Source organism: Artibeus jamaicensis, unplaced genomic scaffold, assembly GCF_021234435.1.
Source record: "Artibeus jamaicensis isolate MK-2021 breed Jamaican fruit bat unplaced genomic scaffold, CSHL_Jam_final scaffold_1019, whole genome shotgun sequence".
In the NCBI taxonomy this organism is placed as follows: Eukaryota; Metazoa; Chordata; class Mammalia; order Chiroptera; family Phyllostomidae; genus Artibeus; species Artibeus jamaicensis.
The window spans coordinates 36,422,821-36,436,209 of record NW_026522025.1 but is presented as its reverse complement, the minus strand read 5'-3'; the positions used below and the strand labels follow the sequence as shown (position 1 = coordinate 36,436,209).

At 45.0% G+C, this 13,389-nt stretch overlaps 1 protein-coding gene across 2 annotated transcripts in view; it reads left to right on the top strand.

Moving 5' to 3' along the window:
* Positions 1–13,389, top strand: part of TGFBR3 (transforming growth factor beta receptor 3) — a 195,320-nt gene that overhangs the window by 139,202 nt on the left and 42,729 nt on the right. For both annotated transcript variants that reach the window (XM_037154394.2, XM_037154392.2), the window contains exons 5-7: positions 4,735–4,918; positions 9,678–9,846; positions 11,730–11,877. In XM_037154394.2, the coding sequence (XP_037010289.2) occupies positions 4,735–4,918; positions 9,678–9,846; positions 11,730–11,877 (501 nt within the window). The remainder of the gene's footprint in view (positions 1–4,734; positions 4,919–9,677; positions 9,847–11,729; positions 11,878–13,389) is intronic.

Here is a 13,389-nt window from a genome sequence, read left to right as displayed (position 1 = left end):
ATAAAGACCTAAGGATTTAGGCTCTGTCGCCACCACCGCCATGTCCCTGGCCTGAGCTGCCACTCTTTCTCCCCTGGCTAATTCCAGAAGTCTGCTGCAGGTATCTGCTCCTCGTCTCTCTTCAGCGCAGACTGGACATGACAAGCCAGAGTGATCTTGTTAAAAGATTTGTTCGGTGTTTTGATGAACTCTCAGTAGCACCCCATCTCACCCACACTCTATACCACAGTCCTTAACAGTGGTCTGCAAGGTCCAGCTGGACCTGCTGGCGTCCTCTTTGACCTCTGACCTTTACTCCTACCTGTCTCCCCTCACCCCTGTGTTGCACCCACACGGGCCTCCCAGCCCTTCCTTCCCTGCACCAAACCTCTCACCCTTGCTGCTGGCTCGGCCGGGAGTGCTCTTCCTTGGTATCTGCATGGCTCACTCTCCCGTGCCCTGCAGATCTGTGACAACTCGTGGACTGTCTCGGTTAGACTTTCCCCATCACAGCGTTTAAAGGTATAGTGTCCCTCTCCTCTTCTCTTGGTGTATTTTGCTCCAGAGCACCAATTCCTACAGTCTGTCTCGTACTTTCTTATTTTGTTCCTCTGGCTTTCTTACTAGGCTGAAAGCTCCACAATGGTAGGGAATTTCTGTCTTTCTCCTTCTCTGCTATATGCCCCACACCTAGAGCAGTGTCTGCCACAGAGTAGGTGGGCAATCAGTAAATATTTGTTGGATATATGTTTAAAGCATAAAATAATGAATATGAGATAAGAGCAGGATTCAGCTGATGGAAAAACTAGTGTGTTGTCGGGCCGCATGTAATCATGGGCCTTATGCAGTGTCCCCATTCTACAGAAAGAGATTTACGTCAGGAATTGGCCAGCAAGTACAGCGTCTGCAGAGCTGGTGTTCGGTCTGAGTTCTAAGGCTGTCGGCTGCTGTAGGGCCAGGAAGAGCTGATGTCCCAGTTTCAAGGCTGCCGGGCAGGGGGACTCTCTTACTGTGGGGTTGGCCAGTCTTGTGCCCTGCTGAGGACTTTAGCTGATTGGATGAGGCCCACACACCTTAGTCTAAATGTTTCATTTACTCTACCAATTTAAATGTTAATCTCGTCCAAAAACACCTTCACAGGAATACTCAGAATAGTGTTTGACCAAATATCTGGGCACTCTATGGCCCAGTCACATCAACATGTAAGATTACCCCTCACAGGACATTTGTCAGACCACACCCCAGCCCCAAGTCTTGTCCCTGGTGCCACGTTTGAGACTCTGCTGGCAGGGCTCTGACGTCCATGGTGTCTGGGGAGGACTTGGGGGCAGTCGTAGTGCCCTAAAGAGGTGAAGGCATGTGCAGGGTCAAGTGTCTTCTTCAAACATTTGAAGGCTTGACTAATGGAGGAAAGAGGAAGGAATTCTTTGGTCGAGAAGACACAGCTCAGGCAAGTGGATAGAAGGCAAACCACAGGGACAGAAAGTAAGAACAGATATCTTCCGCCTTGGGAGCCAGCACGGCCTCCTTTCTGGAAGGGTTCGAGCAGAGCCATTCGTGGCCAGAAGCGAAGTCTCCTGGTGCTGATTCTCTGACCTCGGGTGGGCCATTAGGTTCTCTGAGATTGTTCCTCTCTACCATGAAAATCACCTCATAGGTCTTCCTGAGGGTCAGGAGGGAAGAACCACACCTTCTAGAACTCCATGGGGGCTGGGGGAGGCCTTCGTCGGAATCCAGCCTCGTCATAGCCAGGAGAACTGGCGGTCAGCAGGAGTGCTGACTAACCCCTTGCCGAAGCAGAAAATTTCCACTGACCTACAGTCGGGGACATTTCACTGCTCCTGGCAGCCTTACTTTCTTCTTATTGGAATGTGCTTGGGGAGTGGCAGTTCACTCCTTTTCCAGATTCCTCTGCCCTGAATGTATGATCCTTGCTGCTGCTGGCCCAGGAGAAGACAGACTGGAGCAGGGCTGACGGTGCACGGGGAGATCAGCCAGGAGTTGCCCTTCTGGGCTGTACTACGCTATCACTTTCCAGTTACCTCGGGATATGGTCCAGAGTTGCCCCCTCTTCTCTCACTGACACCGTTCACATCCTTGCCTCTGGAATGTTCCAGGCTGACGTATCTCACCTTCTCCTCTGTAGAAATGTACGATGTGTATCACGTATTTAAAATTCCAGAGTTGTGTTTTATGGCTGTACATAAGTGGGGAGAAAAGGAACAGAACATCCAGGGATGCGTGCCTAAACATCCAGGACTGTACTGGCAGTGGGACAAAGGCCTCTGGACTGTTGTGGTTTATTTTGGTGACAGGTTTAATAAAAATGGCTTTTTAACACAAGTGCTTTTCAGTGAAAAGAAGATTTTACTACAGTGCTTAAGTCAGAAAATCAGATAAATATCGTTTGAAGTTGTGTGTTGATGAGTAGCGAGGCCTCAGAGGACTTACGCAGAGGCTGGCATGGTTATTGTTTGGCAGGTAAACAGCTCGGGGTTTTCTTATGCAGGCGATGTCCAAACAAGGCCAAAGCTAAGTGGTGCCCACTAGTTTCGTTTATGACTGGCATTGGGACATTTAGCAAATGCCATTACCACATTCAGTAGCACTTTGTGGTACTTAATACATAATAGGTATTCAATAAATAAGTATTGTTAGTGGTCACAGTTTATAGTCAGGTTATTAATGATTAGTTCTGGGCTTCCCAAGTCAATATAAACAGAAAGGTTCTTTTATTCTGTTGTATTTTTATTTCTATAGAGTTTATTTATTTATTTGAGATTTTATTATTTCTTTTCAGAGAGAGGGGAAGAGAGGGAGAAAGAGAGGGAGAGAAACATCAATGTGTGGTTGCCTCTTGCATTGCCCTACTGGGGACCTGGCCTGCAACCCAGGCATGTGCCCTGACTGGGAATTGAACCAGCCATCTTTATGTTTGTAGGCCAACATTCAATCCATTGAGCCAAACCAGCCAAGCCTCTTTTTCTTTATTAAGTACTAAATGGTCTGACTTATAGCATAAAAGGGCTGTCAGTTTGGGGAGCCAATTTTGGGACCCAGCAGATGTTTGAGTGGTCATAACATTCAGTCAGTCAGAAGTATGGAGCGGGATTTCTCAGTCATAGTACAATGGACATTTTAGATAATTTTTTGTTGTGAAAGCTGCCCTGTGTATTATTGTAAGATGTTTAGCATACCCCAGGTTCCTATGTGCTAACTGCCAGTAGTTGTGACAATCACAAATGTTTGCAGACATTGCCACAAATCCCCTGGCTAAAACAACCTCTGGTTATTAAGAACCACTGGTACAGGGAAAGCTGCAAGGTGCCCCCACCAGGCCTGACCTATAACGGCATTTTTCAAATTATAGATCCCTCAGCACCCATTAAGACAGGGCTTCTCAATCATGGATGAACACTAGAATCACTGGGGAGCTTTGAAATATGCCTGAGTCCCACCCCAAAGATTTCCATTGATCGGGGGTGTGTCCTGGGCTTCAGGATATTTAGAAGCTCTTAGGTGCTTCTAGCTTTTAGCCAAGAGGGAGACCACGGCATTAGTAGGTCATGGAATTAATTTGGCGAAGTACTTATGTGCTAGCATCTGAAAAATATAGTATATATAATTGAATAGAAATTATTAACGCCTAGCACAATACTTAAGTATTACTGTGTGTGTGTGTTAAAGTTGAAAACACTGCTATAAGCAACAAAATCGTAAGCAAAATCCTTGCCCTCAACCTGCTTTTAGTCTGGCTATTTATAACCTCTTTAGAATCTACTTGTTTTATGTTAATGGTAAATAGTTAGTATGACATTTAATCCAAGACATTTATAGTTTTATGACTTGAGAATTTGTAAGTCTTTTTGCTTACATGTTGAGCTTTCACTATGACACTGATAAAGCCGGTTATTTTGTAAATGCTACCCAGTAAAGATGACACACATGTTTTCACTAAATGTGATTATAATACAGTAACAAGATGATAATTTTACTCCTCTGTATGAGTTAAGTATGTAAACCATCATTTGCTAGGTCAGCAATGGTCTAAATACATTCAGCAAGAGTGTGGGGCTTGCAAGAAACATCCTGAAGTTTTATTAGGCTGAGTCCAACAGCCTCTTGACTTCATTATCTGTGGGAACTTGGGGGGGTCTTAAGAAATAGAATGTTCTATACATTCCCCTCATGGCTGGGAAGTAGTGTAATGTGGTAGAAGCCTGGCAGTCTCTGGCCATTTGTTTTTACCTCTGCTCAGGAGAACGTAAACCTAAGAGACTCTCGGTGTCCCTGACTGGTGGTACTGCAGCCCTGGAAGACCTGGAAGGCAGACTCACTTGCTAGCAGGACTTTGGGATTGCTTGCTCTGATCCTGGGTCCCTGACAGCACTCACCAAGGCTTCCTGCTTGACTTGAAACACATTGCTTGAAGGATTGGCCTTCAATTTAGGTATCTGGAAAACAGCAATGATAATTCATATGATTATTCACAGTGCACACTCTGCAGTCTGTCATCACAAAGTTCTGTAAAAATCCAAAGGGACAGCCTGCATGTCGGTAACCTTGTCATTAGCAGGGAGAAGTAGCCTTGAGATTAGTTCTCAAATCAGCTGCTGAAAAAAGATAATTTGCCTGCATAACAAAGGGAAGAAATTGGCTTGACAAATACCATTGGTTGTCTGGTAGGAGTTCTCTAATTAGGATTCTGCTCCAGGTGACTGCACCACATTAAATATGCGATTTTCTTTCTTGTAGGTGTCTGAGGGTTCTTTGGTCCAATTTTCATCAAGAAACTTCTCACTGTCAGCAGAAACAGAAGAAAGGAACTTCCCACATGGAAATGAACATCTGTTAAATTGGGCCCGAAAAGAGTTTGGAGCAGTCACTTCATTCACCGAACTCAAGATAGCACGGAACATTTACATTAAAGTGGGGGAAGGTAAATTTTATGTGGTTTCAATTAATGACTGATTTACGACAGTCAGTTGTTTTCTTTCCTGAGACCAGGTGGTCAGGGCGAGGAATCATATAATTACAGAATGTTGGAGCTGGCAGGGCCCCGAGGGCCTGTTTCCCCCACCCCCCCTTCCTCATTTTCCTGTAATGGCCCAGTGAGAAATGGGGGTGTGGCCTGGTTGAGAGAGGAGGAGCCAGAGGTAGTGGTGGAGGATTTAGAAACCAGCCCAGAGAATAGGACGTAGGGGGGAGAGGGAGGTGGGGAGCAAGGGGCAGGGGAGGCTGGGTGGGAAAAAAAATAACTAAATAAAATTAAAAAAAAAAAAAAAAAAAAAGAAACCAGCCCAGCACAGAAGTTAGAGAAAGTGAGCGGAGGGTGAGAAGCTCAGAGTGTGGTAAAGGAGGTGATAGCTTGTGGCGTGAAGGACGAGTTGGCAGGATGGGTCACCTGTTATTTTGCAAACATTTGAAGCCAATATCACATTGAGACATCAGTTAAATTTTGGATGATAGCAGAGGAAAAGTGTTTGAATATATTTTTAATACCAAGGCATGTTGCAAGGATAAATTACTGGAGAAAGGAACTAATTGTATGGCCTTGATAAGAGATTGCCCGTTTTGATTCCCTTGCCTTGCAGAGGGATACAAATATTCGGTGGCTCAATTTTGGAAGTGTATTTATTACTTTTAACAACTTTTTTTATTATTATTTTTTAGTTGAACATATTTGGAACCCCCGTAAATTACTAGAAATAACAACTCTTGTGAAAAGGTCCTTATAATCAGTCAGGTGATTATAGGTGATTGTGTGAAAACGGCCCTTCAGGTGCTCAGCGTCCATCTGCTTTCTGTTGCATTCGCGGCAGTTGTCACCTCCTCTGCAGGTGGCACACGGTGCGGGCCAGGTTACAGAGCGGCTGTTCCCAGCCCTTCAGGATCTGGGGTGTTTGACAGATGCAGGCAAGGTGAACTGCTGCTGGGGTGTGTGCTCTGCACAGAGGCAACATCAGGCGCTTTCAAATGCACCCACCCCACTTAATCCTGCCAGCAATCCTAGGAGGAGACCATTATTTCCATTATCTTACAGAGGGGTGAGTGGAGGGCAAAGCTAACTTGCTCAAATCCACATTTACTAACAAGTGGCAAAAGCCAGAACTCAAACCCAGGTTTCCTGAATCTTGAGTCTAATGCTTGTTGCCTAGTGCTATATTTTTAAGGCTCAGCCAAATGAGCATGACCTGAAAACCAAAGTGGGCCACCTGGATGGAAAGCCTTGTTCAGCAGATTAAGGAGAGGAGGAGTTTTAAATAAAAATTGGGTTTAACAAGTTAAACTTTGGCCCTGGCTGGTGTAGCTCAGTGGATTGAGCATGGGCCTGTGAACCAAAGGATGACAGTTCAATTCCCAGTCAGGGCACTTACCTGGGTCGCAGGCCAGTTCCCAGCAGTGGACGCATGAGAAGCAACCATACATTGATATTTCTCTCCCTCTCTCCTTTCTTTCCCTTCTAAAGATAAATAAATGAAATCTAAAAAAAAAAATTAGTAAAAAAAGTTAAAGTTTGTTACTCAAACTGTCATACTAGTCAGGTAGCTAATAATAGAATTCAAGTCCATTTGGAAGAAAATAAAAAATCTCTTAAGGCTCTAAGCCCTGGCCAATGGTCTGCATTTCTGAAACAGAATTCTAGTAGCATGAAAGAATGTTGATTATCCCTCCTTGGAATTTGTTAGAATAAGAAAATGTGTTGCAGGCACATTTAGACTGTGGGGCTCTGTTCTCGCGACGGTACACTAGCGTCTGTCCCCAGCCATCACCTGCCCTCACCTGCCCTTAGGGGGAGGGATTAAGTGTCTTCCCCAAGAATACACAGGCCTGGGTTGGTGAAGAACGTAAAGGACATGCCGTCCAGTCTAGTAAAAACCTCTTTGGACCTTGGTAACACTTTTGGAACCTCTGAAACTTGACACCAGCCATCTGTTGGCTAGAGGTCATTGGCCCACACTGTGGGGGGAACAGTTGAAGGAAGTGAGAGTCCTGGCGTAGGTCTGCTAGTGGCCCAGGCAGCAGTGTTGTGTCTCACCAGGGACGGGAGTCCACTGAGCAAGCCTCCTCAGCTAGCTTCCCAGAACCTGACCCTTCTCTGCCCAACAGCCCAGGAGGACCCCAGGCCTCCTGTGGCTCTATCCCCAAGAGCTCTCCAAGTGTGGTCCCTGCTCCAGCAGCATCCTTTTCACTTGGGAACTTATCAGAAATAGCACTTCTGGGGCCCACCCCAGACCAGCTGAATCATACACTGTGGGGGTGGGGTCTAGGCATCTGTGTTTTGAGGAGCACCGTAGGTAATTCTGATGCTCATTGATGTTTGAGAACTGCTTGTCTAACCTGTCCACCAGATTGGAAGAACTGGGAACTGTGGGGTTCTTATCCCTGCTGGTTGTATTAACTGTGATGCTTTAAGCAACACTCTGATTTACCACTGGAGCCTCAGTTTCCTCAGCAGGAAAATAGGAGTTCGCATCACCTCCCAGGCTCTCAGAATATATCATTCAAGGTCTGAAAGGCATTTGTCACTCCTTTCCTGAAATACACATAAGCATGTGACTGCCCCGTCCTCCCCACCTCGGACGTGCCAGGTCTCCACCCGGGGATTCCCCTCCGTGGTTTCCTTTCTACTTGGCAGTTGGTGTAGGTTTTGATGCCAGGCGTGCAGAAGGTCATGTTGGGGTGGAGGGGAACCACACGCACGCATGCATACACAACAAAAAGTGATTAGCTTATTCAACTTGGTGACAATGGCATCTGGGACTGGAGCCTTTAATAACAGCAACTTTTAAGCAATTAAACCTTTACTAGTGGCTTAGAAGGGTCACAATGTGAGTGAGTGCTTTGTTATATGTTTCGAATCTCATATCACCGTTTGTTAATTCAGGAAATGTATACCATCGACCTACTATAGCAGGCTCCCCTGTGCACTGAATATGCAGACTGAGTCCCAGGAGGGTCCTACTCTCTTGAGTTTGAGACTGGCCTGTCCCTGGCCCATCCACACACCCTCTGATTCTTAATGAAATTTCCGCCTTGCCACCCCAGTATCACTTTCCGTCCTGTGATCTTGGGGGAGGCATCCGCAGGGCTGCAGCTGCAGGGTGTGCATTCCTCATCTGCTCATCTGGCAAAACCCTCAGCAGATGTGAAGGGGAGGCTGCTCTAGCAGCCTGAGTTGGCGGAGTCCTGGCCTCTTCTCTCTGTGGGGGCTGCTAGGGAAGAATGCAGAGCTCATGCTCTCTTGCAACCAGCCTGCAAGCCGGGACCTCATGAGCTCCTCTGGTCCCATCCCTCTCTTCTAGGGATGGCTCTGGGCGGGGGGGCACGGTGCATGCTGTGGACTTCTGCACAAGGGTCATTGCACAAGTTTGGCAGGGGCGGGGAGGGCTTGATCAGCCCAACCTTGGGACCTCCTGGGCTGATTCCTCACTCCTTAGTGAGACTCGCACATGAATTTGAACCCTGGAATCCCATCCATTAATGAACGGGGCAGAAATGTGTTTCATTAAAGTGGCAGGACTCTGATTAATTATTACGCCTTCTGAAAAAAGTTTGCTACACCTAGAACTTCCTTGACACTGGTCCCAGCTGTCATACTGCCAGCAGTTTCAAGTTCTGTTTAAATATTTAAACCACTGAATGGAAATCCCATCAACGACAGCACTGTTTAAACTGCGTGTGCCGTTGGAGGAGTATCTTCCGACGCGTGGTGCTTGCATCCCTTGCCCTGGAGGAGGTGACAAGCAGCCCTCAGCACAATGAGACAATGCTCATGCAGGCACCTTGTGAACTGCACAGTGCCGTAGAGCCACTGGCCACCTGTGCCAGGGTTGGAAGAAAGGATAAAAAAATGTCTGCCCTTGCAGCATTCCCCAAACTCCTACCTTTCATCTTGAGAATATAAAGTGCTGTGAGGAATAAATAGAAGGAATGATTAATAGTACATGGTGGGTCAGAGGGTTAATTATGTGGCTGGTTCCCCTATTAACTGAAATAACACATATCCAAGGAGGAGCATATCTGGGGGTAGGGTAGATAATTGGATTCCGTGTTGAGTATGCTGACTGTGAAATACTTAGTGGACTTTTAGGTGGGAGGTACTTGGCAGAGAGTCTGCAGCTCAGACAGGGCATCATGTCTGGGTACATGTGGAAGCTATGGGAGTGGCTGAGATCATCCAGGAAAAATATGAGACAAGAGGACTAAGGCAGGAAATGAGGTTCTCAGCCTTGGTTTCATATCAGGATCAACCATGGAGCTTTTCACAAAGCAAGCTTCCTAGGTGCAACCTAGATTTTCCAAATCAGACTCTCTGGGATGAGGTCCGAACAGGTTGATTCTGATGGGCGCCGAAGACTGAGGACCACCAATGCTGAAAGGATGAGCAGAGGAGGAGCCCATGAGAGAGACCTAAAGGCAGGTCTGGGGAAGTGGATGAGGACCAAGAAGTAGCACAAAGCACAGTATTGGAGAGGGTTTAGACCAAAAGAGGCCAGTGGAGTTGATCCTGAGAGGTCCATGCTGACCAGAGCTGAGGAATTTCAGGACAGATCTTGAAGAGATCCCAGGCCCTTTCCTAGCACTCATGCTTCCGGTGTCCTGCCCTTGCTATGTCACCATCCTTCTTTCTTTTGAATCTGGTTACCAGGCAGAGCAGGGATTTGACAGGTTGTTCTATGCCCCTTTACTTTCAGATCAAGTATTTCCTCCCACATGCAACATAGGGAAGAATTTTCTCTCACTCAATTACCTTGCCGAGTACCTTCAGCCCAAAGCAGCGGAAGGGTGTGTGATGTCCAGGCAACCCCAGGATAAGGAAGTACATATCATCGAGTTAATCACCCCCAACTCTAACCCCTACAGGTGAGTGAGTGAGTGTGTGCTCCGAACTGAGACGAGATGAAAATAAATATCCTTCCTGACTTGAGGCAGGGAGAGGGCCAGCCCTCCCTGTGCAGGAGGGAGGGAGCTGCAATGCTTTGGGTGGGATTCACAGAAGCTTTGAAGAGGGGAGGAAAGGCACCAGTGGTAAATTTTATTCTCTGTGTCTTTCTCCGTATCCTCTATATTCCATCTGAGTTCCTGAAGCCTATTTTGAACTTCTTGGTGCTAAGTAATAGGACACAGTCATTCTTCCAACATCATTATCTCCTATGAGCTTATCCCTGATAAGGAAATTTCAAAATGTGTTTTATTGACATAATTATCATTTGAATAATGTTCTGTCTTCAGGAAGTTCTGTTCATAGTGTCATCGGGGCACTTTTGCACTGCAAACTGCTGACTTCAAAGCGGTGGGTGTGAGTGATGGGGGTGGCCCTTCATAGTGACACACGAAATAGCCATTAGATGTAACTTTCCTCTCCCTTGCGTTCTCGTTTTCCCTCTCCCCCTGCAGCTTTCTGAGCCAGGACTGGAAATTTAACCCTCTCAAGAAATACAAATTGGCAGTTACAAAATAGTCATAAGGATGTATAGTACAACCTAGAGAACATAGTCAGCAATATTGTAATAAGTATGTATAGTTTTAGGTGGGTTCTTGAAATATCGGGGGACCACTGTAAAGTTCATGACTGTCTAATCCCTAGGCTGTATGTCTGAAACTGATACAGAATAATATTGATGTAGCCAGCAATTGAAGGTAAAAAATTTTTTTAAATAATTAATAGGGATTTTAAACAAAGAATCAAAAGGGGAAAAGTCAGCTCTTCCACATTAACCTGCATGTCATGTAGGCTAAAGACTTAAAATATAAATTTATATTGTAGAGGGATGTCAAATTAAGGTTTTAATCAAACTTTGATTTGAAAAATGAATAAACTATGGATCAGTTTTGGAAAGATTCCATTCTGTCCCACATGAAGAGTTTTGTGAAAAGTTAAAAGGGGAGGAGAGTAGAAGCAATCTGGAGAATGTGCTGAAACATTAGGCCTAAGGCTTCATTTGAATATATCAGTCATGTATACGTTACAAGTATATAAAACCAAGATGGAAAAAAAGATTTTCCTTTAAATTCAAAATGATAGAGATGTTATTATTTGGTAAAAATTCTCTTTTATGCTGAATTCTTAGAAGCTTGGGTTGTGTTCATCAATTTTCCAGTAATCACTTGGTTGACCGTCTGTTTTCTGTATTTTTATAACTGTATATCCAGAAGTTTGGGAAAGTTAGTGCAGATATGATTCTGTAGCAGATGTTAATGGCTTAACCAAACCTTATGTAGGTCAAGAAATTCTCCAGCCCTTTGCCTTTTATTCTGGAGTTTCCTGGGTTTTTTTTTTTACTGCCACGCCTCCCTCCTCCCTACCACCCTTCACTCACCAAACTGCTGCCCACTTCTGATTTTGAGGGATTTTGAACATATAGCATATTGGAAAGTAAGACACGGAAACACTGAAGGTGTTGAAAGTTGAGAAAACAGCAATTCTGCTTCAAAAGTAAACTCTTCTGGTTTGTTCAAATACATTTCAAACAGTGGCTGTGTTAGATAACCACCTTTTTTTTTTTTCAAAGAGGAGAAAAATTTTAGTGGCTAATTATCAGCAGGCATATTTTGCTGTTGTTATGTAAGACCGTTGTGTTATGTGCGCACCAACAATCTGTTTTGCACATGTCATTTGCCTGGGATCGAATCCAGCTTTTTAATCAACTGGCCAGACACTGGAAACATGAAGACTTGGAAGAGGGGAGATAGTTGCAACTTTCTGGCATTTGGGTCCTAACTCTGCCTTTGTTTTCCATCCACAGTGCTTTCCAGGTGGATATAATAATTGACATAAGACCTTCTCGAAAGGATCCTGAGGTGGTCAAAAATCTCATCTTGATCTTAAAGTGCAAAAAGTCTGTCAACTGGGTGATCAAATCTTTCGATGTTAAGGGAAACCTGAAAGTTATTGTAAGTTGGTTGAGCATTTTTTTTTGTTTTGATGACTGGTAGTAATCTAAGCCATGTTTATATGTGTCATGTGTTATTATTATAAAGTTTCTGCCTCTTTGGACTCTCTCTAAGCTCTCTCAGGAATTTTTCACTTTGGAAAATAACCTACTCCTTGGCTTCTCCTGGCAAGGGTGAATAGTGTGGTGGTTAAAATGATGGACCCTGGGGTCAAGACAGACCCAGGCTCGAGCCCACACTGTGTGACCTTGAGTAAGTCCTTTAACCTCTCTGGACCTCATCTGCCTCATTTGTGAAATTCCTGAAATGTATCAGTGTGCTTCCCAGCATAGCAGCTATAAAGTAATGCATACCATTAAACCTTTCATGACTGAGTCCTTCCTGTAAGGCCCGCCCACACTCTCCACTTTTGAGATGAACACATGATGTTGCCACGTCTTTTCTAACTTCTAAGGGTGAAACACCGATGTAATAGATTCACAGTAATGGAGAGGCTGGTGGGATGACATTGGGGAAGTCACGCCCTCCCACCGGTCCCCTAAGCATCGTGTTTCACGAAGGAAATATGCTGAAGGGTTTTAGCTGGTTGGCATGATAAGCCAGTAAATAGCAGTATGTTCTTGAAAATTTCAATGTGGAAATTTGGTAAAATAAAAACTTTTCCAAATATGTCTGGGGAGATACATATTTGACAGAATATTGGAGCAAATCGTAATGAGAGTTAAAGAAAAATCCCCCTTCTGATTTTTAAGGAGATAATGACCTCTTTAGCATCGTTTTTGTAGGCTCAATTTTTATACATTTTCTTCTAAAAAAAAATCGCAACCAATTGTCTTTTCATACCCTGTGTGGAATCATTTGCAGTGGGTTTCATGGTTTCAGTGCAGTGGGAGAGGGATTCCTTTGGTTTCGGTATTGCTCACTCATGGCACCTTCATGCAATACAGCAGAGCAACGCCAGCGGTCCCCTAGGCAACGTCATAGACAGCACTCACCCGAGGCAGCAGGCAAAGCCATGAGCGCACGCATCTCAATTTACAGTAATTGATTCTGGTTCCTGTGGTTTTTTTGGTTTTCTTGTCTTTTCTTTCTTTTTTTAACTTTGAGAGGATCCCAGTAAGCCATCATGTGTAATGATGATACATTAATTGGTGTGGAGCCCAAAGCCCAGCCATGATTTTCTGAAGTCAGAGCTGTTTTGATTGCCTTCCCCAGCGTGGCATGCGGGGTGTGGCTGACCCCGAGGTGTCTGAAGCCTTTGCTGCTGGGCACACCAATCAAGTGTTTTTAATTTCAGAATAACAAAAAACAGGAAAGGGCATCGTGCCTTGAAAGACAAAAACATGCGGTACATTTAATTCCCTGCCGGAGTTCTTGCGTAAATGTTCTTTAGGCCCTGACCCTTCCATGGCTCTTTCTCTCCCTGAGTTCATGTGCCTGGTCCTCGGCAGTCCTGGTGTTCACTTTGAATGTCTCCACTTCTCATCCGAATCAGGAAGGCTAGGGACGAGG